Source organism: Corythoichthys intestinalis, chromosome 17, assembly GCF_030265065.1.
Source record: "Corythoichthys intestinalis isolate RoL2023-P3 chromosome 17, ASM3026506v1, whole genome shotgun sequence".
In the NCBI taxonomy this organism is placed as follows: Eukaryota; Metazoa; Chordata; class Actinopteri; order Syngnathiformes; family Syngnathidae; genus Corythoichthys; species Corythoichthys intestinalis.
Window position 1 is genome coordinate 21,079,300 of NC_080411.1, and position 25,008 is coordinate 21,104,307.

Below are 25,008 nucleotides of genomic sequence, written 5' to 3' on the forward strand. Positions count from 1 at the left end.
AATTCACAGCAGAAGCCTGTTTTTTCTTTTTATTAGTTTTTGTAGAATATCCTAGAATGATTTCCTGACCAATGTATCGATAATCGTTGTATCGCTATATCGTCAGATCATCGTTATCGTATCGGGGTACCAAGAGGTTCCCACTCCTATGATTTACTCCCACGTAATGAATTACAAAAGATTCAGTGAGTTTAAAAAAATTAACACATATTAAATGTGCATTGCGCGAACCTTTAAATAACACAGTGCTTTTAAAAAAGATACCATAATTTTAAAAAAATGTAGCTTTATGCAAATATATGTATATAATGCGGTTTCAACGCTGTGAACAAACTGAATTATTCTGTGAATTATTCTCCAAAACCTCAAGTGCTTTTAACCCTAATTTAGTTTCTGTTTTTACGGCTGTTATGTATTTGGAAAAAAAAAATGCAGTGGAAACTGTTGTCTTGATGACCTAGACATGACCACGTAATCAGACCATTTAGAAAATACGACAAGAGAGCTTTGCGTATCTCTCGCCTCCTTTCCTCAGTAATTCAGTTACCGCCAGGCTGTCATTTAGCTCACAGAGACTGACAGGGCTTTGAAAGTAAAGTAGAAAGAGCAATTACCTTGGGAGAGATTCAGTCAAAAGGACAGAGCCCACAGCTGCTTTCATATCTACCAAAACACACAGGAAGTGAAGGATTGGCATATTACTTGTCAGAAAGGAGAAAGACAAAGTCCTCAATCTTGAGATTTCTTTCTCTCATCATGCCGTACCTTCATGTTTTAGCAAGTGTCAAGACAGTATGTAACACCACAACACAGCATTTTATTACATGTACGTACATCGCTGGGTTACACTTGCAATGCAGGCATAATTTGAAATTTGATAAGCAGCTGATTTCCAAACAAAGATACATATAGTGAGTCTTTTTGCTCGCAATAAACCTGACATATTCAATGTAGTTGATGGCATGTCTTGGGGATGATTTTTCCTTTGAGAGATTCTATCATGAAATGTTACTTCAGAGCTGCTTACAATGCACATGATGTGTGAATGTTTTTGTCATCATCATTGTTAGTAGTACGTACTGGTAGTAGTAGTGATATATGTTTTATTTTGTAGGAGTATTATAATTTAGAGTGACCAGACGTCCTCTTTTGCCCGGACATGTCCACTTTTTACATCCTGTCCGGGGCGTCCGGCAGGGTTTTATAAATTCATGAAAATGTCCGGTTTTCATTACTTCTCACAGCACCAATTAGCATGTGTTGAAATTGACGGACACTTTGTACAGAATACTACCGTACTATGCTGCCTGTGACGTGTTCGCAGAGAGTCTGCCCAGTGGTTGGTTCCGCTGTGCTCAGTAACAGAGAAGACAGTGCAGTGTTTTATTGTCCAAAATGCTTAAACACAAGAGTATCTTCATAGATGAGCTGCAAAAAAAAAATCCCGGTTGGTGCAATACAATTTCAAAGACAATTCTTGCAAAGACTTTCATACATATTTGTTGAGCAACCGAAAACTGCTGGGAAAGATCAGGTCCACAGCAAAATATGCATGGGCAGACAAGGAAGATAAAGAATAAAAGCAGGGAGAAAAAAACAAAGACGGTAGAAAACCAAGGACTAAAGTGACATTTTTTGTTTGTTAAATTAGTATTATTGTGAATCTACTGTTTGATTTACATTATTTCACTGAGAAAAGAAAAGAGCTTTTTATTAAAACTGGATTTCCTACAGAACTGGTATTATTTACAACATTGTTTCAGATTATTTATTTCTTAGCACAGTAAGAATTGAAAAGCAATTATTTATTAAATGGTGATTTGCGAATACAGAACAGCTTTTTTTTTTTTTTAGTAATTTAATTCCAGTTTTTTTCATTATTATTTTAGCCATAATAATGCCTGTTGAGTAACCTCTGAGAATGTGAATTTGTGTCATTGGTTAAATAGCTATTATTCTGTTATAAAACTGGGTTTTCTAGCCATACGGAGGAGGCATACTTGAAATACATTAAAGTGATACAACATCTTTGAGTGAATTTCGAGTGTAATTTAAGTATCTCGAGGCCAGGCTGAGTGTCCTCTTTTGTGGAAATCAACATATGGTCAACATAATATAATCATTACTATTCAGCTAGATGTGAGAACAACAGCTACGGTAGTTACCCATGCGAGTTCATGTTCTTTGTACTTTGTATATTCATGTTAATAATAGCTCTACAGATCTAAATAATTAATTCAGATCTTATTTTGGGACACTTTTAACTAACTTTGATATTGGGGATAATGTCTACACTTTCACTATTTTATTGTCACTGGGAACCTGAGTGAATAACCCCCATGATGTGCTATCAATTATATTAATGTTACTAGGCTAATGGGCTTCGTCACAAGAAAGCACATTTAACAAGTTGATAAAATTGGTGCTATTGTTTTTATTTAGATCAGTATAATCACTTGAATCTTGCACATTACATTCACTCACGTGTAGAGGAATATTTCCATCCATCCATTTTCTATTTTTTTTAACTGGAGAATTTGTGTTGCATTTGTTTTAATTTTAAGCAATTTTTTTGCTAAGCACGTTGATGAAGTTAGGAAGGTCACATACTGATTGAATATTCAACAAATATTGACTGAATATTCAACGAGCATACTCTTTTTGCAAGTGCTTCTGAGATGTTTGCAATTTATCTATTCATGTTTGATAACTAAGAATATCACCACAAGGTACACCCTTGGTCAATAGTTTTGCCACTCATTCAATTGAATGGTAGCAGATGGAGTGGAACTTCTCTTGAGACAAACACAGGAGAAGTATTTGAACAAAATGCTCCAGCAAAATGTGTTAAAAGCCTTATAAAGCTTGGAATTAAGCTGTCAATATTGTCAACAACTATTTTTAGACTTCTTCTCAGTGAACGTATGAATTTTTAATTGTGTTTTGCCTTTTCTAAGGGTTCCTTCTATGTTTTGTGATCCACCACAGAGCAAAAATAATGATAAGACTCAATCGATAGTTTCTCTTTATGATTTTGCTTTCTTATTAGTCATATATCATAAAGCACATCACAACTTTGGATTGTGCATCGGAGGGATTGCACTAGAGCTGAAACGAATACTCGAGCAACTCGAGTAACTCGAGTTTAAAAACTGATCCGAGTAATTTTATGTACCTCGAGGAATCGTTTAATTTTGCCAGCTCTAAGCATCACGTTTTTCCCGGACTAGTTTTAATGCGGGACAATGTGCTGACGTCACGTGCGTAGAGGAAGACGCAATAAAAAAATAAAACCTTACTGCAGCCGACAGCCGCTACAAACTACGCCGACATTGCTAAAAACTACGCCCGCATGATGCTAGTGTGGTAGCATGTAGTGTCCGATGCATCTCATAGATATCGCATGCATTTTGGACTAGATGTGAAATGACAGACTCGGCCCCGTCTGGGCAGCATTAGTAAACAGCAGCCATCTTTAAGCAGTAGACTTCTCAGTGCTAATAAATATAACGTTACTGTCACTCGCTCACGTAACGTTTGCCCTTCGGAGGGCTAGGTTTCTATTGATTATGACCACTGTCGATGAGTGGCTAACGTGTCTTACATACAGGCTTTATTTAATCTGTAAAAACACAGCGCAGTAGTGATGAGGGTGTAAAATTAAAACATTATAAAGCTAACTGTCAGTTTTATCTCAGTAGTCATTGCTGAATAAAACACCAAGTAGCACTGGTCCCTAATGTGCTCCAATACAGCAGGTATCATACATTTATTTTGAACACTGCAAAAACTCAAATCCTATCAGCACTTACAATTTAGACTAACTTAAAACTTAACTAGAACTTAAAATTAGCTTGACACAAATAGAAATTCAATTGAAACACGTGGGAAAACCACGTAGCTTTGAAGTGATTTGTGTTATCAAGCGTAATTACATTTTTAGGTAAGAAATATGTTTTTTTTTTTTTTTTTTATAAGATCTAGAAGTTTTTTGAGTGAAAGCATTGAATTTTTTTTCTAGTCACATCTGAGATGCAATTGTTGGCTGTTTTCAACAATGTACATCGAAAATAAAGTAGGGCTGTCAAAATTATTGCATTAATGGGCGTTAATTAATTTTTTAAATTAATCACATTAAAATATTTGACGCAATTAACGCACATGCCCCGCTCAAACAGATTAAAATAACAGCAGTGTAATGTCCGCTTGTTACTTGTTTTTTGGTGTTTGGTGCCTTTTGCTGGCGCTTGGGTCCAAATGATTTATGGGTTTAAGCACAATGAGTGAGCATGGTGTAATTATTGACATCAACAATGGCGAGCTACTGGTCTATTTTTTGATTGAAAATTTTACAAATTTTAATAAAATGAAAACATTAAGAGGGGTTTTAATATAAAATTTCTATAACTTGTACTAACATTTATCTTTTAAGAATTACAAGTCTTTCTATCCATGGATCGCTTTAAGAGAATGTTAATAATGTTAATGCCAGCTTGTTGATTTATTGTTATAATAAAAAAATACAGTACTTATGTACCGTATGTTGAACGTATATATCCGTCTTGTGTCTTATCTTTCCATTCCAACAATAAGTTACAGAAAAATATGGCATATTTTAAAGATGGTTTGAATTGCGAATAATTACGATTAATTAATTTTTAAGCTGTAATTAACTCAATTAAAAATTTTAATCGTTTGACAGCCCTAAAATAAAGACATTGATTGACTGAAAATGGTTCAAAATTGGATGAAATGTCTTTTTTTTTCTCATGTATATTTATAATTGCTCTTTACCTAAAAAAAAAAGTGTTTTATCCGATTACTCAATTAATCGATAGAATCTTCAGTCGATTACTCGATTACTAAAATATTCGATAGCTGCAGCCCTAGATTGCACCCATAATTGAAATGTTAGATGTGTGTCGTCAATGATGAAATCAACAATCCAAAGCTGAAGTGCAGGTAAAATGAGGAGTAAGCAATTGTGATAGAAAAATGTGTTTCTGTTTGTTCAGTTGCTTAGTTTTAGAAAATTAAAGCAGATGCATTACTTTAGTTCAAAGGGGCACTCTAGAAGAGGGATGCTGAAGCGTGAAGAGGTGGTTTTCTAAGAGAGCTGAATGGCATCCACATAGCAGTTTAATACAGGAGAATATTGCCTCGAGAATATAGATATTTATGAAGAGAAGGTGTTTAAGTACAGAAACCTGAGGCACACCAGTGGAAACGAAGGACAAGTAGAATGAGATTTGAAGGAAGGGAACTTGGATTTGGACCAGTTGAGGCGTCTAAGTGTGATGCCAATATTGAGGAGTCTGTCAAAAAAGAGTAGTGTGGTGTCTGTTAGTGATTTTGATATGCGAAAAGAGATGGGATGGGACCTGGGATGTAACAGTATTTTCAATATGTTTTCAGAGAAACGGATAATTGGAAACATCTGCAACAGTTTTATTATTTTTTTCCCCCTGTTATAGTTTAATGGCTGCTTAAGACACAAAAACAATTTCAGTAATGCCAGAATGGATGATTTTAATGAAAGGGGGGAGGGGGGGGACGGAACGGAAGATGGATTGTGAGGGGAAGAAATAACTAGTGGATCGGTGGTACTAATGAGAAGGAAGCCAGTCTGAATATTGTTGAATAGAGAAAACAAGACCATTGAGTTGTGTTTAAAAACAAAGTGGAATTATAATTATATTTTATTAGTGTTTGTAATAGAAACCAGTTTTTCCATAATCCAGTTTTCGTTAAGAGGCATTGAATTTGTGTTGTTATAATTTTAACATGCCATAACTGCCATAAACAGAAGTGGTACAAAAAGTGTGATGGAGGAAAAGCTGTTTGTTTATTTATTTATTTATTATGGAGCATGGCGTTTGAGGAGATGACGAAAATCTTTGCTGTAGTTGGTGAGGAGTTGACTCATTAACAGCAACTTGTATGGATTAATAACAACTTTATACATTGTAATGGGAAATGTGGTTTGGGTTAGGTTAGTTATAATTTAACTATTACATTGTAGGTAAAGCTGTCTCTTGCTTTATGTTCAGTGAAATATTCTAGTTAATTATCATGCAAAAATAAAGCTGCTTTGAAGTCAGGGTTAAATCGTTAGAGGGTTGCAATTGTGAGTGAGTTGAACTACAGTAGCAACAAGCCACAGCACCTGTTTCTTCACAACCTACTAACATGAATGTATTGGTGTTGTCAAAGAGAGCCTTTTAAGAAATGCGATTTGGCACCGAGCCCTGCTGTGCCCAAGTGTCTCAGAGCTGTTATCTCCACTTTCTGAATGAATACATTAATTTTCCAGCTTTAATAGATTGTTTGCCAGTGGAGGGACAGAGATCTGAGGATGGACTCAACTCTTACCCTGCTAAAACCGTCTTCAAATACAATTAGTGGAATATATCCTTCCTCATTTTTCTCTAGAAGCTTCGGAACTATCAAATCAGTGCAGTAGGGGGGAAAAAAATCCCAATTCCCATCAGCCCTTGGATATACAGTAGTTTTAGATACTCTACCTCATCGAATTGTGTTTTAATCCAGATTTGCATCCTTAATTTGAAAAGTTAGGTTAGTAAACATGCACATTTTTCAGCTTTGCACAGTTCAAAATTACTATATAATAAGGATAAGACTAACATACACTACAGAGTTTGAAATTTTAATAAATGGCTTGGACGTGTTTTCGCCAAGTTTTTAATAATTTTGGTCAGACTTTGAATCAATTCATAGAGGTCACACGGCAATATACCAGAAGTCTCTCCCACATTTTTTCCCATGTTCAAAGGTTTTAGTTTCAAATGCCAGCTCCAAATATTCCATGTAGCGTTTCACTCTACTCCCTGTGCTCGCGTTGATTTTACATCTATCCTCCCACATGCAAAACAGTGCTTTCGAACTCTGTACTGTATGTTTTACTGAGTCTGGGGAGTGAGGTCACTCAATGTTATGTAAGTGAATCATAAAGAAGAGACTGTTGCTGAGCCATAATTTCACTGAAGATAATTTCAGTATTGGTGGTCCATTACAATTGCAATCACTAAGAGCCACCTGATGAAATATTTATCAGGGATTTTAGGATTCAGGCAGTTTTTAATTAACATTCAGTAAACAGGCATCAAACAGCCTTTCTCTCCTATTTTGGGTCTTTCATTTCAGTTTTTGCTTGTCTGTAACTATAGCAGCGTGTTCTGCTCTACTTTCTGTGCATATTTTCAGATGAGCATGCAATGCAAAAAGTTTTCATTTGACATAGAATGCTGGAATCATAGAAGCCGTTTGCATTGTCTTGATGAAGTCATTCAGAAATTGGACTGAAACTGAGTTGGGAAAATCACCTTTGAATTACGACTGATTTTGGGCCTGTCAAGCATCATTAGTCAAGCACTGTATGTTGCGGAATAAGGAGTGATTATTAACTCTGTACCATTTGTGCATTGATGAGAGAAACTGACGAAAGCACGGGTAAAACTGATGGAAAACAGTTGTTGTGGATTTTACTGTACCAAAATGTGTTTTAAAGCGTTTGAAACATTAGTGCCTCTTTAGGTGATGATCAATGATGCCTTCCACTGCAGTTCTTAATTCAGAATCTGTCAACCTCTCTTTATAGTTATTTACAATTTGAGGCTGCAAGCACAAATACTTCACATGCACTGGTTATTTACAGTACATTTGTCTAATCTCAGGTAAAATGAAATATTTTTCACCTCACACTGTATTCCAGAGACTGCTTTAATTTTCATGGGAGGCTTTGGAATCTTTGTAAAATTCTGGGATTGTGAAATTATTAAGGGTGTAACGGTACATGTATTTGTATTGAACCGTTTCGGTACGTGGTGTACCGAACGAGTTTTTGACGTAATGTAACCCTTACTTTTCGAGGCTACGAGTAGATCGGGTTAAAAGTTTCTTTGTGTAGATTATATTTACTCTGTCTTCTCTACTATAATGAGGACCAACACTGTAGGACAGTATAACCCAGACACATCAACAGCGCGACAACGTGGCCGCCGCGAGAACTCAGTGAAACGCGGGCCTTAAAGTCAATGAGCCAATGCACACCAGTCGCAGTGCGGCCCAGAAGCGGCTCAACAAGACGCACGCGAAAAAAACGGCAGCGTTTATTAATTGACGCGAGAAGCGACCCTCCTGCGTCAATACTACTAACGGTAGCTAGGATCGGGCAGACTGGAAGTCACTCGTGTAAAAATACGGTGGATCCGGTCGATTTTCAAACTAATATGAAATTGTAACCCACTTTTTGAGTCCATCAGATCTCTTGAGTGGTAGATCGGGGCACAGTTGACTTGTCTTTGTTGATTTATTGCTGTCTTCTCTGCTATAATAATAACCGACACAAAACAAGTAGGAACTAATATTCACATAGGAACTAAAAAGTTATGCAACATAAAATATACATTATAAATGAATACTACATCACATTTGTAAAATATAAACACATAATAAACTAAATAACAGCCCGTTTAAATAAAATAAATTGAAATGAGTTAAAACATATGTAATTAATTAATAAGAATAATACACAGATCCAGAGGTTGCGCTAAACTTTTTCGTTGTCTGTCATTTTGACTGACAGTGTCATAAAAATCCGGTCATAATCTAATTTTATCCGTCACTTACATTTTTAAAATGATAATAATGACATATTCAATAGTATTTGTTTTCATTCATTTTTAATTAATATTCTGTCTGAACAAGCTTAACAAGAGGCAAATAGACAGCGGAGTGCACCAATCAGCGACGGGCAGACGTGCCGTTAGCAAAGTGACGGGGGCAGGACGAGGGACTTGCGCGCGGAAGTAAACATACGAGGAGAACGGAGTGTATTCAACATGGCTAGCGCGAGACAGACTGTTGTCAGTGACTGGTGTCGATGTGTTTTAGCTCATTTAAAACTGAATTTACCGCGGATTGGAACATATTCTCGGTTCTCCCGTCCGCCATCCGTGGTGTTATAGAGACGACTTTCGGCGCGCAAGAGTGACGTTGCTCGTGAAGAACACGTCACGCAAATAAACAAATCTGATTTGTTGACTGATTTTGTACCTACTCGAGAGGCTGTGTCCCAGACTTTTCTCTCAGTGTTTGAAAAATACAGGGAGAACAGTCTGGCCGTGCCAGGCAAAGACTCAGTTGCCTTGACATTTTTCCGAGTAAGGCCAACGACGTCATGCATCAAGAGAGACAATAGCTAATTAATATGCTCACTCGCCATCCTGTGGTCTGGGGTGTGAATTGCAACCTGTCAAAATGACAGATGGACTTCAGTTTTTTCCGTCACCGTTTTAAAAAACCGGTCAACGACGGAAAATATTCGGTTAACGCGACCCCTGCACAGATCCTGCTTACACAATTAAATGTATTAATTTCTGTGTGGCGCTTTAACTTGAGAAAATCCACCAATAAAGCTTTTGAAAACCGTTCATAAGAAAAAAAATGATTCATTAGGCATTTCATTCGTAAAATACATGTTAAAATCTTTGTCATTGGGATTGCTTTTCTCTTTAGCGCAGGACTTCTTTTGTCTTCTTTCTTTCAGAAATGAAGCTGACCAATATGCGGGGTCTGAAAGGCAAATTGTTGCTGGATTATCTTTAAATACCTGCTACTTTTTGAGCAGAATTCTAGCTTTGTATAGGCTAATGCTCCTATTGTTGAAAGCAGAAAGGTGTGTAATAAACAACTAGCACATTTATATTTTGCGTTTTGTTTTCTGACTGTACTGAAAATGAACCGAACCGTGACCTCAAAACCAGGTATGTACCGAACTGAGATTTTTGTGTTACGTTTCACCCCTAGGAATTATGGATTCCTGGGGGGACAGTTCTTTATTATTCTTGTTTTTGCTTGTTATTTATTAACATATACTTATTGCTTTGCATTCAGACCGCTTAAGCCGGGACTGCTGGTGGCATTTCTAATCTCAACATCGCCGCGCCTAGACTCAGTCCCCTGCTGACCAAAAAGTAGCTAATATGGATATGCACATTTGCATTAACTTGGGGCATAATTTTGTCAAAGTCTAGACACAACTATTATAACACCAGATACTTATTAAACTGTACAAAACGGCTCCAGGAACCCTTTTTTATTTTTCAGCTGACCACCGGAGGCACGCTTTAACTGGCTCTGCGTGATCTCATCTCGCCAAGCAAAACGCGGTTAACACGTGTGAAGTGTTGTGAAGACAAAGGGGGAAACTTATCCTGTAGGTTAGATATTAATATATCTTTTGTGACACCTGTCATGTAATTTTTATGACACACCTCGTACAGTGACAGATGCACACAAAAAAATGCATACATTATTATATAACACACACGTTCGAATTTCACACAAAGTAAATTAATATGACATTATGTCAGTATACTTGATTTTTTTTTTTTGTGGCTATTTAATTGTTGATGTTTCCTTTTAATTTTCATTGCTTATTTTTGCTGAACAAAGATTAGGAAACCCGATTCTAGATTAGGCGCTAAAGATAAATCAAGTGAGTATTTTAGGTGTTTTTATTTATTTATTTATTTATTTTCAGCCTTTCTATGACTTATTTCAGTGATTTTGGTAATATACAATATATATATACAGTGGGAGAACAAGTATTTGATACACTGCCAATGGGTTTTCCCATTGACTGTGTATCAAATACTTGTTCTCCCCACTGTACATATATACGTTTTCCTACTAGGTTCATTCATTATAAAAGTTTATCGTATAAGAGACACATGTTTTTAATAAATATGATCAAATATAATATCTATCTATTGTACTCCCTATATTTTACAGATTAAGACATAATGGTCAATTCCACACCCATTTTACTATTTTTCTTTCTGCTGGCTCTCATTTTATTAGGTGAATTTCAAGCATGCCTCCCATACAAACACCACCTTTGTACTGTACAGTACATGACTCTCTTGCGATTGTTTTTCTGTCCACATAAAACTAATGATGTTACTTGTAGTATCAGCACTTTGAATACAGGCCTTGTTCCTGCTAATCTATTTGTTATTGTCATTTTCACATGGTTTCCATGCTGGTGTTTGCATTATCTTGATGCATTGCTCCGTATGTAGTTGGCTTTCATTGTTGAAGACTTTGGTCTTGTTTTTTTTTTTTTACCAACAGAAATGTATTCAAGGTTAAAAAATATAGAATTTACCAGTGTAATTTCAAGTCATTGAATTAATTATTCACATTTGCTTATTGAAAGTCAAAGAGAAACATATTTCACCCACATTACAAATGTGGTTTAGAAAACACCCTTGTTCATCCAGACAGATATGTGAACATATATGCACTTCTCTGTAAGAATATAAACATATATACTAGTACATAATTTGTGTGTGTGTTTTAGTCAATTTTTGTGGGGTGCCCAGTTAAAATTTATTACATAATAAAAAGAATAGTTTCTTTTATCTGATGAAGTGTTTCTATGATGGTGATCTTTTAGGCAAGTTGCATACAAATTGGCTGCCGGATGCTTTTTAGAGCGATTGTTTCAGAGCTTTGGGACTGAAGGTCACCAATGTGACTAGAGTGCATTCAGGCTTAGAGAGATGGGATCCAGGAGGAGGCGGGGTGCCAGTCATTGTTAGCAGAAGCGTAGCTACTGGTGGCAGACATCCAAAGGAAAAAAAATGTATTCAGCAGTGCAGCATGTGTGGCTGCGTTATTTTTGCTCCTTTATGTAAATGTCTGCAGTTGCAGCAAGTACAATCAGCAATCGAATAACTCGACCAAGCAACTCTCTCATACATAATCTAACCTTGGAACAGAAACGTCAAACTCTACATAAGTTTTCTTTTATTGCTCTGTGCTTTAGGTTTTATCATCTTTTGAAACATACTTTCATTCTGATGCCTTAGTCACATACTGTATTATGCTCACACAATGCTGACTTTATAGAGAGTGTTTTGAAATGGAAGGAGTTTCATTTCTATTAATCCTAAAATTTAATCATTTAAACAGGTATATTATTGTTCAGTAGAGCTTTAAAATCATCTTTTGTCCCTTACCAGCCCAATGGAACGCCTGCTATTACAGCCGCCTGGTACTCTATTTTGGTATACTTTACTAGGCTAAAAGTACCGTATTGGCTCTTTTTCAAGACTCAAGTGTGAAAAAATACTTTTTGAACACCAAATTAAATTTTATACATAAAATAATTACAGTACATCCAAAACAAATGATTATAACAATATATTTGAGAGAAAAAGCATGTTATTTTGCCTCATTCAAATCTTAATATCTGAACATTTACAATATGCAAACTAAAGTGCAATCACATTCGTACATGAATGGCTTCTGGTTTTTGAAATGTAAATAAACCAATCTATTGTGATAAAACAACAAAATTGCAATAACTGCATTAACCATCAAAGTGAAGTCTAACTGTAACTGTAGCCTTGAAACAAATCTTAATAAGGAAAAACATTACAATAAAATAATGCAAACTGGTTAAACTAAAAAGAGTAGCTGAGAGCTGTCATGACAGAACATTGCTTCAATGATATCTGGCGCCATCTAACATCGTGAATGGGGAGAGTAGCTGAGATCTGTCATGAAAGACCATCGCTTTAATGATATCTGGCGCCATCTAGCGTCGTGAATGGGTATAATGTCTAGACCGCGAATATAAGACGACCCCCTCTTTTTCAGTCTTATTTCAATGCAAAAAACACCGTCTTATATTCGGGCCAATACGGTATAATCCAGTATTTGTATCACAATATGAAAATTGTTTACTTTCTAATTGGATTTGACTGGGCTCTAAGTAATCATACTGTTATACTTGTATATAAGAATAGTGTAAGTCACTAACAAGTCATTATAAAATAACGGGGAAAAAATCAATTCACTGTGCAAACATTTGTGTCTTTCCTATAAAGGACATCATGGACGAAATTCCCCTCTCTGTTTTGTTTGATGAAAGACCTGAAGTATTCAAATGATAATACATGATCAATATATGCCAGCTTCTTAGAGAGAGAATAAGAGAGAGGGCGTTTGCTTGTCTTAAAACAATTCTGATTGTGGGAGGTTTCAGATAGAAAAATTTCAACTCCGTAGTTCAAATACTACTTTCTACCTTTTACATGTACGGTATGTGTCCATATGAATATTTACATATAATATTTATATATATAAATCGTGTTGGAAATCTTCAGTTTAGACTGTTTAACCACATATGCTAATGTTACCGTGACAACTTGTGAATTTCCTGTCTCTTAAAGGAACTAACGAAAGTTGAAGAGGATGAGCCTGGCAGGTGTGAATGACACACATTAAAGATCACATTTGACTGATCAATACCATATCTGTTCAACCATTCATTCATTTTCCATTTTGTTTATCCTCAAGAGTATCACGGAGGTGCTGGAGCCTATCCCAGCTAACTACAGGTAGTAGGCGGAGTACACCCTGAATTGGTTGCCAGCTAATCGCAGGGCACAATGACACATACAACTATTCACACACCCGCTCATACGTATGATACCTATGAACCCCTGATCTCAGAACTGTGAGGCGGACGTGCTAACCACTCAACTACTGTGCCGCCTTTGTTCAACCAATACACTGTAAAACACACCTCCTTAAAACTAGTTAATTTCCCTTGTTTTCAGTGTAAATCTACAAGAAATAAGTGAAATTATCTGCAAGTGTAAATTTTAGTCTCTTACACTAAATTTCTTGAAATAAGAAAATAGTTACCCGGCAATAAGTTTAACACATTTATTTTAAGTAATAAATTAGCCCATTTAATCTTAAAAAAAAAAATTGAAATGTCATATGAAATTAGAGAATAGATATTGTTCCAAACATTATTTGAAAGCATTTTTTTTATTGATCTAAGTGAAAAATTACCAATTTTTAGATGAATGGCTTGATAAGTACAAATATTAATATTTGCTTAAAGTAAATGGAATAATCTGATGTATTAATCTGTTAACTGGTCTTTAACACTAAAAACAAAATGGAGAATATTCTTTAACTAAATTCAAGAAAAATATTCTGATTAAGATGTTATAAATTTGCAGTGTAGTAACAATGCATTGTGATAATAGTTGGCTTACCCCGGTAATACACCAGGCACATCTACCGCGCGACGTGGTCGAAACGCGGCCGTTGAAGTCAATCAGGCAGTGCACACTAGTAGCAGTGTGGCTGCGTTTTAGACGTGTCCTAGAAGAGTTTCAATGTGTCAAACTAAAAAAGAATGGCAGAGTTTAGTATTTTATGCGAGACGTCACCATCCTGCATCAATACTACTAGGTAGGATCGGGCAAACCGGAAGTCGCTCGTGTAAAAATACGGTGGATCCGCTCGATTTCAAAATAATATGCAATCAAATGTATTAATTTGTACGTTGCGCTTTAACTTGAGAAAAGCCATCAATAAAGCTTTTGTAAATAGTTCATAAGAAAAAAAATGATTGATTGAGGCATTTCATTTGTAATACATGTGAAAAAATACATGTGAAAATCTTTGTCATTGGGATTGCTTTTCTCTTCAGCACAGGACTTGTTTTTTCTTCTTTCAGAAAGAAAGAAAGCTGACCGATATGTGGGGTTTGAAAGGCAAATGGTTGTTGTATTATTATCTTTAAATACCTGCTACTCTCACACGATCTTGCAATCGAGCCACTCCACAGACGCTCTGCTTGTAAAACGCGTCCTATGGAAATTGCGTGTGAGCGTCAGTGCTGGGTTGACGCGCGGGTATCGCTGACGCGCCGTAGACTTACTCGGTGTGTTACCGGGGTTAGTGTTAGAGTCCTCTTAGGAGCTAGAAGAGTATAAATGCAAGTACCGCTCCCCAGTGTAGGAAGACACTGTGTTCCAGACATTACCCTTTGTCACATTGTGTTCTCTAAACTGCAGTTTGTGATAAATTTCATCATTGTACCAAACCTTTGGGTGTCTTGGTTTCCCTCACAAGACAATATATATAAACAGTATTTGGCTTAAGTAACACGAGTCTTTATGTTGTTGTAATGTAGTGTGTAATGCTGTTCACCTTATAACTTTGCCATTAGTAATATTTTCATACAGAAGGTTTGCCACTCTGCCATGGTTCTTCCATTTGTGGATAATGGCTTTCACTGTGTTTTAGAAACAGGTTTCTAAAGCATTTTTTACACAATCAACATCACTTAACTTTTGTTGGTTCAACAACAGCCAACAAACACTTTATTGTTAGCATAATAGCATACTGCTAAATGGGTCATATTTTAACATTTTCGGGAACAAAAAAAAAAAAGTTACAAATACTTTGATATTTTTTATGCCTAGGGCAGTGAGTGTTTTTGAACAGTTCTGAATTGCTTAGGACAGAGTCAGTAAAGCATTATGATGCAGCTGCAATAGGAGAGTTATGTTAGGCAGAAATCTTAAATTAGTCCCAATAAAAAAGGCTTAAGTAATTGTGCTATTAGGCTGTGTTTTCTTATAAATTGGTGGAAAATTTCCCTCTTCCTCTCCAGTTATCGCCTAACCAGATTTTCCTGTCACCTGTATCACTAATAGGGTTGGGAATCGAGAACTACCGTTCTGTGTGTTTCAATTCCATGGAATCGTTTGGCAGTTTATCTAACTATTCCCTTACCGATTCCAACCAGCACAAATTATGTCACGTCATTTACGCATGTTACACACAGTCGAACCAGCAAGACTACATGGTTGAGTAACCATTCACCAAGTATAATCTGAAGAGTCGTCGCCGAGTAATTTTGCATTGATTTTCACAGGCCACATCATTATTCATGAAAGTACTTAAAGAAATGGTGATTTTTTTTTCCCCAAAAAGTCTATTAATGGGTCTATCATATCCCTCGTCAAATACGATATAAGAAAAATAGAACATATATGAATCTAAAATAATCCTAAATGATTTTATTAGCAATTTTCCTGTTAGAAAGGTTCATTGGGTATGCGTTCGTTCCCATAGCAACCAGTCAGTTACTTCCTGTTATTGTCACACGTCACACGCGCTGCGTATTCTGGAACCGAGAATAGGTGTAAGGTGCACTTTTCGAGCAGTGTGAGGCAACCTGTTAATCTGTGTGCGCCCATTGATGAATGTAAGTATTTCCTTTTCATGTCATAAAGTTCTTATGATAAGTTAGAGCCGTTATTAGCGCGACTGTTCCGTGTTTTTAGTGTTACGTCGAATGGTTGCTACCTCTCGTCCTCGCTGCGTCAAGGAGAGTGTTGTTTACATTATAATCGCGTTGCACATTTGTGTTAAGAGGGAATGTGTTAGTTTAGCATCTTAAGATGATGTTGTACATCCATATGAGTGTAAAGTGATTAGTTTTCGCCACTTTTATCGCCAAGATGACCGCACATGCACGCAACGTGATTCCACATTGTGTGTGCGCACTCGCGCCCCCCACCTTCATTCAGTTCATTATACAGTGCGAGTCATGTATGTGTGTCATTGACTGCTTTACAGTCAATTTGCATTGTTCATTTCATCAGCACTAATATGATGTAATTTTCTTTCCTCTCACAACCACACATATACCCACACATTCCAGTCTTATTCCACAGACATATAAATACATCAACATCTTTCAACGCATGCTCTCATCTGCTCATTAAGTGATTCTCATATCAAGAGCCATTGCCTGTATGTAGTTGTGCCTGTTGCCCCGCTCTCCGCTCCTCGTGTTCTAACCGACACCCCGAGGCGAATGAACCATAAAACTTATTGAACACAGAACCACATGCAGTCCATTAGAATTGATAAGAGAATCAATAAAGAATCGAATCGTTAAGCAATATCGATAATGTAATCGGAATCGTAAAAATCTTATCAATTCCCATCCCTAAGCACTAATATTTTTTCCAAGTCACATGCAATCTTTTTTCTAATTCTTTCCAGCAGACTAAGCGTGGGTATTGCACAATGCTGCCCCTAGTGTTCTCACGGGCCTTGAGCGTACCATATGATATCCACATGCTCGTTGATTGACTAGTTTGAATGAACTATGCTCAACATGTTGAGAAAAGATAGGCGTGAACATTCATGAATGACCAATGTTGGATGACGTTGAGTGTTGTTGAAGTTGAATGACACATCCAAACTATCTAACAGCACTTAACTTTTATACTCAACTTGAAGTTGACTCCGTCTCAACGATTAATATAATTCAGATGAGTCTTAAGGCCTTCATTTTCTTTGTTCCTCATCTATACTGGAATTGTTCTGGGTTGCGGCATTTAGCCGTACCTTTATTTTTATTTTTTATTGATTTTTTTGTCACACAGGTTGTATTTATATATCTTACTTTGCTTTTATGTGTCTGCTCCTTATATTTGTATCATATTTATATTGCTTTAATGAAAAAATAAATTAAAAAAAAAAAAAAAAAAAAAACATTTGACAATGGTGCAAATACTTTCCCATAACACTGAGTATACAATGGCATCCAAAGGTTTGGGCATACCGGGTAGGCAATAACTTTTTCCTGTCACTGTTTCAATTTGTATCGTATGACTTGCAGACATCCCCTCTACCTATCCCACAGAGGTGGTAGTCACGCAAATTCTGCACAAGAGCAAATTAATGCCCTGACACTTTGATAGGAGCTACTGAGACACTTTGTAGTTAATATCAGTTAATTAATTAAATGTACTGGGCAGGGAGCTGTGAGCAGAACTGAGGTGGACCATAGAAAGAGAGAGAGGTGGTGGTGTGGTGGCCAAGGCCAGGTTGGTGAGAGGTTTAAACTGAGAAGGAAATGATGGGACTAATACACTGAGTGCCCATAATGGGATGAGTCAGCCTCACTTAATGGAGACCATTTGAGGAAGGAGGAGGTTCAAAAGTAAAAGAGTTTGTGGTTATGGGAGATTCTTGCTTAACAGAGAGGCTCGGTAGAGGCACACAAAGGAGATTGGTCTGTTATCTTTTTTAAAGCGGTACTAGTCACAGGCTGACAGGAATTTTATAATATATATAAAATTATGAGACTGCACTGTTGCAAAACTGCTGAATTATACTACGGCACTCAATATAATCATGTTACACTTTAACTTCAGGCTACAACCTTTTTCTTAAAAAAAAAAAAAAAAAAAAAATCTGGTGTTGCAAATGTTTTCTGCAGAGGCTTCAGCATAGATCCATGGTTCTGTGTAATTCCTAAAGTGCATATTGTTGACAATTTTCATTTGGCTTCATTTGACGCCTTCTCAACCATGATACATTTTTATCTACACAGCTGGATTAAATTAAATCTAGGTTACTCAGAAATAGGAATGATACAAAACATGCAGTATTTGTTGTTGTTTCATAGGGTGCATTACATTACATTGGGATTGCCAGTTCTTAATTTGGATGCTGTAGGAGATTTTTACATTTACGCAAATTAAAATATCTGGTGTTCAAATTGCTGTAATATTTGGACTATAAGCCATGTGGCTCGCTTCTACCAAATTTTACAAGACAACTACGTTTTTTATTTTACAAGCAGCACTGAACTATAAGTCGCACGAGTCCACATTTTATTATATTGACACAAAAAGACATGCACCTCACCTACTGTATAAGTATTCATAAATAAGCCGCGCCAGAATATAAACTGCAGGATTTATGTCTTGACTAATATGGTGTCATACTGATGCAAAATCCCCCACCTGTATAGGACACCGCCTAATTGAATGGTAACCTTTGGTGGTGGAATCGCACATATGGAAATGTTATACTATTCTACCCCAAACCAAACCGCTCACTGGAAACTAAACTAAAGCTTTGGCTGTAGTGTGTGCTACTTGCCGACTGTCCTGGTGAATTGACTCGTTGCCGCATAGAAACAGTGTTTCCCTCACGCTGAACAACTGAAAAGCCTCATCAGAGGGAGTATACTAGTCCTTCTCAAAAAATTTGCATATTGTGATAAACTTCATTATTTTCTGTAATGTACTGATAAACATTAGACTTTCATATATTTTAAATTCATCACACACACCTGAAGTAGTAACACCTTTTATTGTTTTAATATTGATGATTTTGGCAAAAAAGTCAAGAAAAAACAAAAATCCCTATCTCAAAAAATTTGCATATCCTGAAAATGTACTCTAAAGAAGCTACTAACCTAATCATCTGAATCAACAAATTAACTCAAGACCCCTGCAAAAGATTCCTGAGGCTTTTAAAAACTCCCAGCCTGGTTCATTACTCCAAACCGCAATCATGGGCAAGACTGCCGACCTGACTGCTATCCAGAAGACCATCATTGACACCCTCAAGCAAGAGGCTAAGACATAGAAAGAAATTTCTGAGCGAATAGGCTGTATCAGGACACCTCAGTGGGAAGTCTGTGGGAAGGAAAAAGTGTGGCAGGAAACGCTGCCCAACCAGAAGAGATGACCGCACCCTAAGAAAGATTGTGGAGAAGGGACGATTCCAGACCTTGGAGGACCTGCAGAAACAGTGGACTGAGTCTGGAGTAGAAACATCCAGAGCCACCCTGCACAGCCGTGTGCTGGAAATGGGCTACAGGTGCTGCATTCCCCAGGTCAAGCTACTTTTGAACCTGAAACAGCGACAGAAACGCCTGACCTGGGCGACAGAGAAGCAGCACTGAACTGTTGCTCAAATTTTGCATGTCATTTGGAAATCAAACTGCCAGAGTTTGGAGGAAGACTGGCGAGAAGGAAATTCCAAAATGCCTGAAGTCCAGTGTCAAGTACCCACAGTCAGTGATGGACTGGGGTGCCATGTCAGCTGCTGGTGTTGGTCTACTGTGTTTCAACAAGGGCAGGATCAATGCAGCTAGCTATCAGGAGATTTTGGAGCACTTCATGCTTCCATCTGCTGAAAAGCTTTATGGAGATAAAGATTTCATTTTTCAGCATAACCTGGCACCTGCTCACAGTGCCAAAACCACTGGTAAATGGTTTACTGACCATGGCATTACTGTGCTCAATTTGCCTTCCAACTCTCCTGCCCTGAACCCCACAGAGAATCTGTGGGATATTGTGAAGAGGAAGTTGAGTGACACCAGACCGAACACTATGGATGAGCTTAAGGCCGCTATTGAATCATCCTGGGCCACCATAACACCTGGCTGATTGCCTCCATGCTACGCCGCATTGAAGCAGTCATTTCTGCAAAAGATTCCCGACCAAGTATTGAGTGCATAGCTGATATAATTAATTGAAGGTTGACTTTTTTTGTATTAAAAAACACTTTTTTGTATTGGTCGGATGAAATATGCTAATTTTTTGAGATAGGGAGTTTTGGGTTTTCATGACTTTTTTGCCAAAATCATCAATATTAAAACAATAAAAGGCTTTAACTACTTCAGTTGTGTGTAATGAATCTAAAATATATGAAAGCCTAATGTTTATCAGTACATTACAGAAAATAATTAAATTGATCACAATATGCAAATTTTTTGAGAAGGACTAGGATTTAGGAAGTTTTTGTCATCAACTGAGCGTTACTGTGTGTATTGTGCACTAGAAAGTTGAAAGGAATTAATTACCATAAGAATCACGTGTTTAATTTGGCATGATGTTAAGGTTGGAGAAAGGAGGGTAAGTCACATGGCCAGATGTGACATTTGCTCCAGGCTATAAAAAAATGTGGCATAACACCGAAGAGAAAGTACACATTTATTTGCTTTAGCGCCTGTGTGATTTGTGTTAAAACCCACACATCCAAAATTGTATTTTTTTTTTTCCATTCATAACTCTTACTCTTAGTGCTCAAGTCATTTTATCAATAAATTCATGACATTTGTAAAAAGCAGTTGCCATGATGCCTCTGATGCTTCTAGGCAAACATTTTGAAAGGTTTTAGGTCAGTGGAGTCGCATGTGGTCACCATGTGAGGTTAATGATGTAAAGCCAGCAATAAGCTGCCAATTAGGCTGAAGGTCTGAGCCAGAAAAGCACATTAAACTACGGTCGAAAACATTATGGGAAAAAAATCAAATCTCTCTCGCTCTCTTTAAAGGCATTTGGGAATATTATTAACTCAAACTGGTTATTGTCTATCTTGTAGTATATTTCAAAGTAGTTTGCCTGATTGTTTAAAAAAGTGTTTTTTTTTTTTTTCTTCCAACACTCCACTCATATGTCATTTCTCTACCCCCCGCTCCCCTCGCCTCTCCTCATCCTTGCAACAGGTTCCCCATCAGATGGGTGCACTGACCTTCTACCGATACGAGCAGCCGATTGTAGACTACTGCCAAGCCCATCAACCCCTGCGGTTAAACATGAGCTATGAGGCTCCCCCTCAAGGTCTCGAGGGGCTGGAAGACCTTGGGCCATGTGAGAGGGGTACTATACAGACAGTAGCACTCCCGGCTGTGCCCACCGCTGCCACAATAGGACCCTCAGTACCAGGACCTCGTTCTCCTCCTCCAGCACTCAGGCCAACGACCGACACTCCCAGTGCCAATCTTACCAATGAGCGCACCGGCACACTTAAATTTGGACGCTAGGAGGATAATGACAATTCTCATGAATTGTGACTTGAAAATGATGGGGCAGCTGAGCTGGTTATTGTCCTTGTTTTTGGAACATGAGTATGATGATTAAAAATTAAAGTGGTTTTGGTATCGATACACACAATCTGAGCAAACCTAAAGTCCAGGACAACACAATATTTATAGAATTATCTACCAGAACAGCAAGTTGAAGATGGTCTACAATAAGTAAGATAGACGTTTTAAAAATATTTTTGCCTATTTATTTCTGTAGCCATTTCAACACAGCGGGTTATGCTTTTGAAAAGTTATGGACATGCACGTGTTCTATTTAGGGATGACAATGGAGCTATCACACAAAAAGAGTTTGATTTAATGTAATTAACCAAGTATTTAACTGAAATTGCGGAAATAGTTCCTATTCAGCAATTTACACAGATGCGAATGTCTATAATTATTTCATAAAGATGAGTCATGTGTCACAATTGATAATTACACTGAGTTCGTCTTTGATTCTTTTGACTTTTATTCTGGATTTGGGATATAATTCATTTCAATACTATAGATATCAAACCAAAGAGTCTTTTTTTAACATAACTGCACACAAGTTGAGGGCATTCTTAAAATTCACTGAACAAGCATCTCTGAACCTATATTCTCACATACTAAACGTCTGCAGTTCTATTTGTGACAAATTGCCATAATAATTATATAATTATGCGTTGCCATTCATCACGTTGTTATATCCACTCTAGTCCTTCGACTGTTCAACAGTAACACCCACAGAAACAAGTTCATGAAAGTTTTTTGCGCATGCTACATACGTAAACATACAAGGTTCTGGTGAAAGAATGGCAAAAAGTTGTAAACATGTATAGCCAAACAACAATTTGTGAAACCTCAAAAATGATTGCCAAGTACAGTATAGTACATTTCCTTGAAGAGGTCCACTGACCACTCTCACTGCCCCATTTGGAATAATACCTGACTCTAAACAAGAGACGGAGAGGAAAGTATCTTCTCTGAGCATGTTGCTCCTTTCATCTCCCCACACCACAGTGCAAGCAAGTCCCTCATGTAGGGTGTGTTGTGTCATCGTGTTGACATGGGCTTGACCTGTTAAGGAACTGGGAATAATGCCTGACATCTCCGTACCACCCAGAGAGTGACATCATGGCTCTCCGGAAACTTTTGGCGAAAGTGTCAAGCACGGCTATTCACTTATGGAGCAAGGAATACTCGAAGCAAGCAATGCACAGGGATATTTTTGTTTTCCCCACACGCAAGTGGTGATGCACTTGGACATATTGGAACTCTGATTGGTTTAGTCACCAGTAACTGAACAAACTGTGAGACCGACATTTTCTTGGTCACCAAGATAAGAAACTGGGTAATTATTTATCTTTTCCTTTGTTGTCATGAACTAAGAGACACTTTTTGAGGTGTGCAATGATGATGTCAAGACATTCTGTAAACGTATCAAAGGTCAAAATCAAATAGAACTTATTTATCATGTAAATAGAAAATCTTTTAAGACAGAAAAAAAAAAAAATGACTTTCTTCTGTAACATCTTATGAACAGAAGAAGACGGAGCCTTATTAATTTTCCAGTCTGTGATCAATGTGTTATTAAGTGGAAAATCAACTGCTCCTGTTTCAATGAAAAATATTTTTCTATTGCTTACATCACTATTATATCATCCCGCTGTGAAACTAAACCGTTTCTGTCATCCAGTCATCTACCTGTCAAAAGAAAGTTGGAGAACCCTATCCTTGTGACATATCCCTCCTTTTAGTTTCATCTCAATGACCATATGCAGCACCATCAGTTTCCTCCCAAGTCATACAAATGATTGAATTCTACCAAAATTACTCTCATGTGTCATATCTTTTACGTAAAAGGAATGCCTGAAATAGCAAGGTCTTATCAAATTCACAAAAAATTTGAAGGTTAAGCCAATCATGTTGTACTGTATAGTGTGTGAAAAGAAAAAGTTTTGCTTAGTACAATTTCTTAATAGTGCTGGAGGAAATTCTTTGGTAAACAAACCTATACCTATTCATTCATGATAGAAGCTCTCTCAATTTTGTCAGTATACTGCCTGCCTTGCTCTACAAGAAACCTCCTCACACCTGACTTTGTCTGCCTCTTGTTGACCCAGGGATACCTGATTAAAAATCCATCTCTGCATGCTAATACATTGGACTGTATCTTGAAAATTGACAGCACGGCACAGGCGATAACTGCTCAAGGTTAACATGTTCGAGGTGGGATTCTTTTTAAGACGCTCTATGAAACCCCTGTAATGCAGTACTTGCTGCTTTTAGTTATAACGCTTATTTAGTCTCAAGCCAGACCTAGGTACTTTGGTTGGTATTGCCTTCTGTGGTTCTGCCTTAGATGTACAATATCACATTGCAATATGTCACTTTGCGACGAGGAGCACTTAGTCCTGAACAAAAAAAACCAAAAGCATGGTGACAAAAAAGTGGCAACAAGTTACATTCGCACTGTCCTTGAGGACGGATTTTTGCTGTCTCTTGGCCTTTCTTGCTTTTGCAAATGCTGTTTTATGTTAAGATAAAAACCTTTGAAAAAAATCTGAAATGGGAGAAGATTTGAGAGAAGATTCTTTTTCTTTCTAGTTAGGAAAGTGTGCATCAGGTTAAAAAAGCAGATTTTCCTTACTCTATTTGAAAACCTCAATTTAATATAGAGCATGTCTGTCGTGAATATGGCAGAAACATTTGCTTTTCCAAGCGCGTGTTAGATTATAGCAGTGAACAAAAGCTGGCAAATGTGTTTCTACATTTCATAATAAAATAATTTTTTTGTGGATTTCTTTAGATTGCAATATCAACATATATAGAATAATTACATCCATGCTGAGATAATTTGTTTCTTAATTGTCGTTAACAAAAGGCTTGTGTATGGTACTCACCCTTCAAAAAGTACCGTTTAAAGCATACCATGTTTTGCCAGCCCACCAAACTAGCCCATTGAAACACCAAACCACCCAAAGATCATTGGTAACACTTTACAATAAGGGTTCCTTAATTAACATTAGTTAATGCATTTTTAGACAATAACTAATGTTTAAGTAACAATACAATAATTATAATAATTGCTTATCTAACATCTATTAATACATTAATTAACATGAGTTAATGCATTGGCTAATGCATTAGCTAATGCATTAGTTAATGCATAACCAGACAGTAACTAAAGGCTTGGTAAAATTAAAAATATAATATATAGGCCTATATAGGGTTAGGGTTTTGCGTTTAGGGTTTGTTAACTTAGCATTTATAATTTCTTAGTTAAGGGACACACGTGCTAGACTTTACAATAAAGGTCCAAAAAGCATTCAGTAATGGTTAATAAAGGTTGGGGGGCGGGGGGTAAGGGTAATTAAGGGTAAGTAATACTTATGAGATATGTTTACGTGAAATAATACCATAATAATAATACCATTAAGTTAGCAGCACCCAAGGACTCACTGGGCATAATCACTTACTAGTACCAGTATACATTA

The 25,008-nt window shown here is 37.0% G+C and overlaps 1 protein-coding gene across 3 annotated transcripts in view; it reads left to right on the forward strand.

The window, feature by feature from the left end:
- The window catches only part of LOC130905820 (leucine-rich repeat transmembrane neuronal protein 4), a 172,587-nt gene extending 147,784 nt beyond the window's left edge, over window positions 1–24,803 (forward strand). For all 3 annotated transcript variants that reach the window (XM_057819529.1, XM_057819530.1, XM_057819531.1), the window contains one exon: window positions 21,170–24,803. In XM_057819529.1, the coding sequence (XP_057675512.1) occupies window positions 21,170–21,487 (318 nt within the window). In that variant the 3' untranslated portion in view covers window positions 21,488–24,803. The remainder of the gene's footprint in view (window positions 1–21,169) is intronic.
- Window positions 24,804–25,008: the final 205 nt, after the last annotated feature.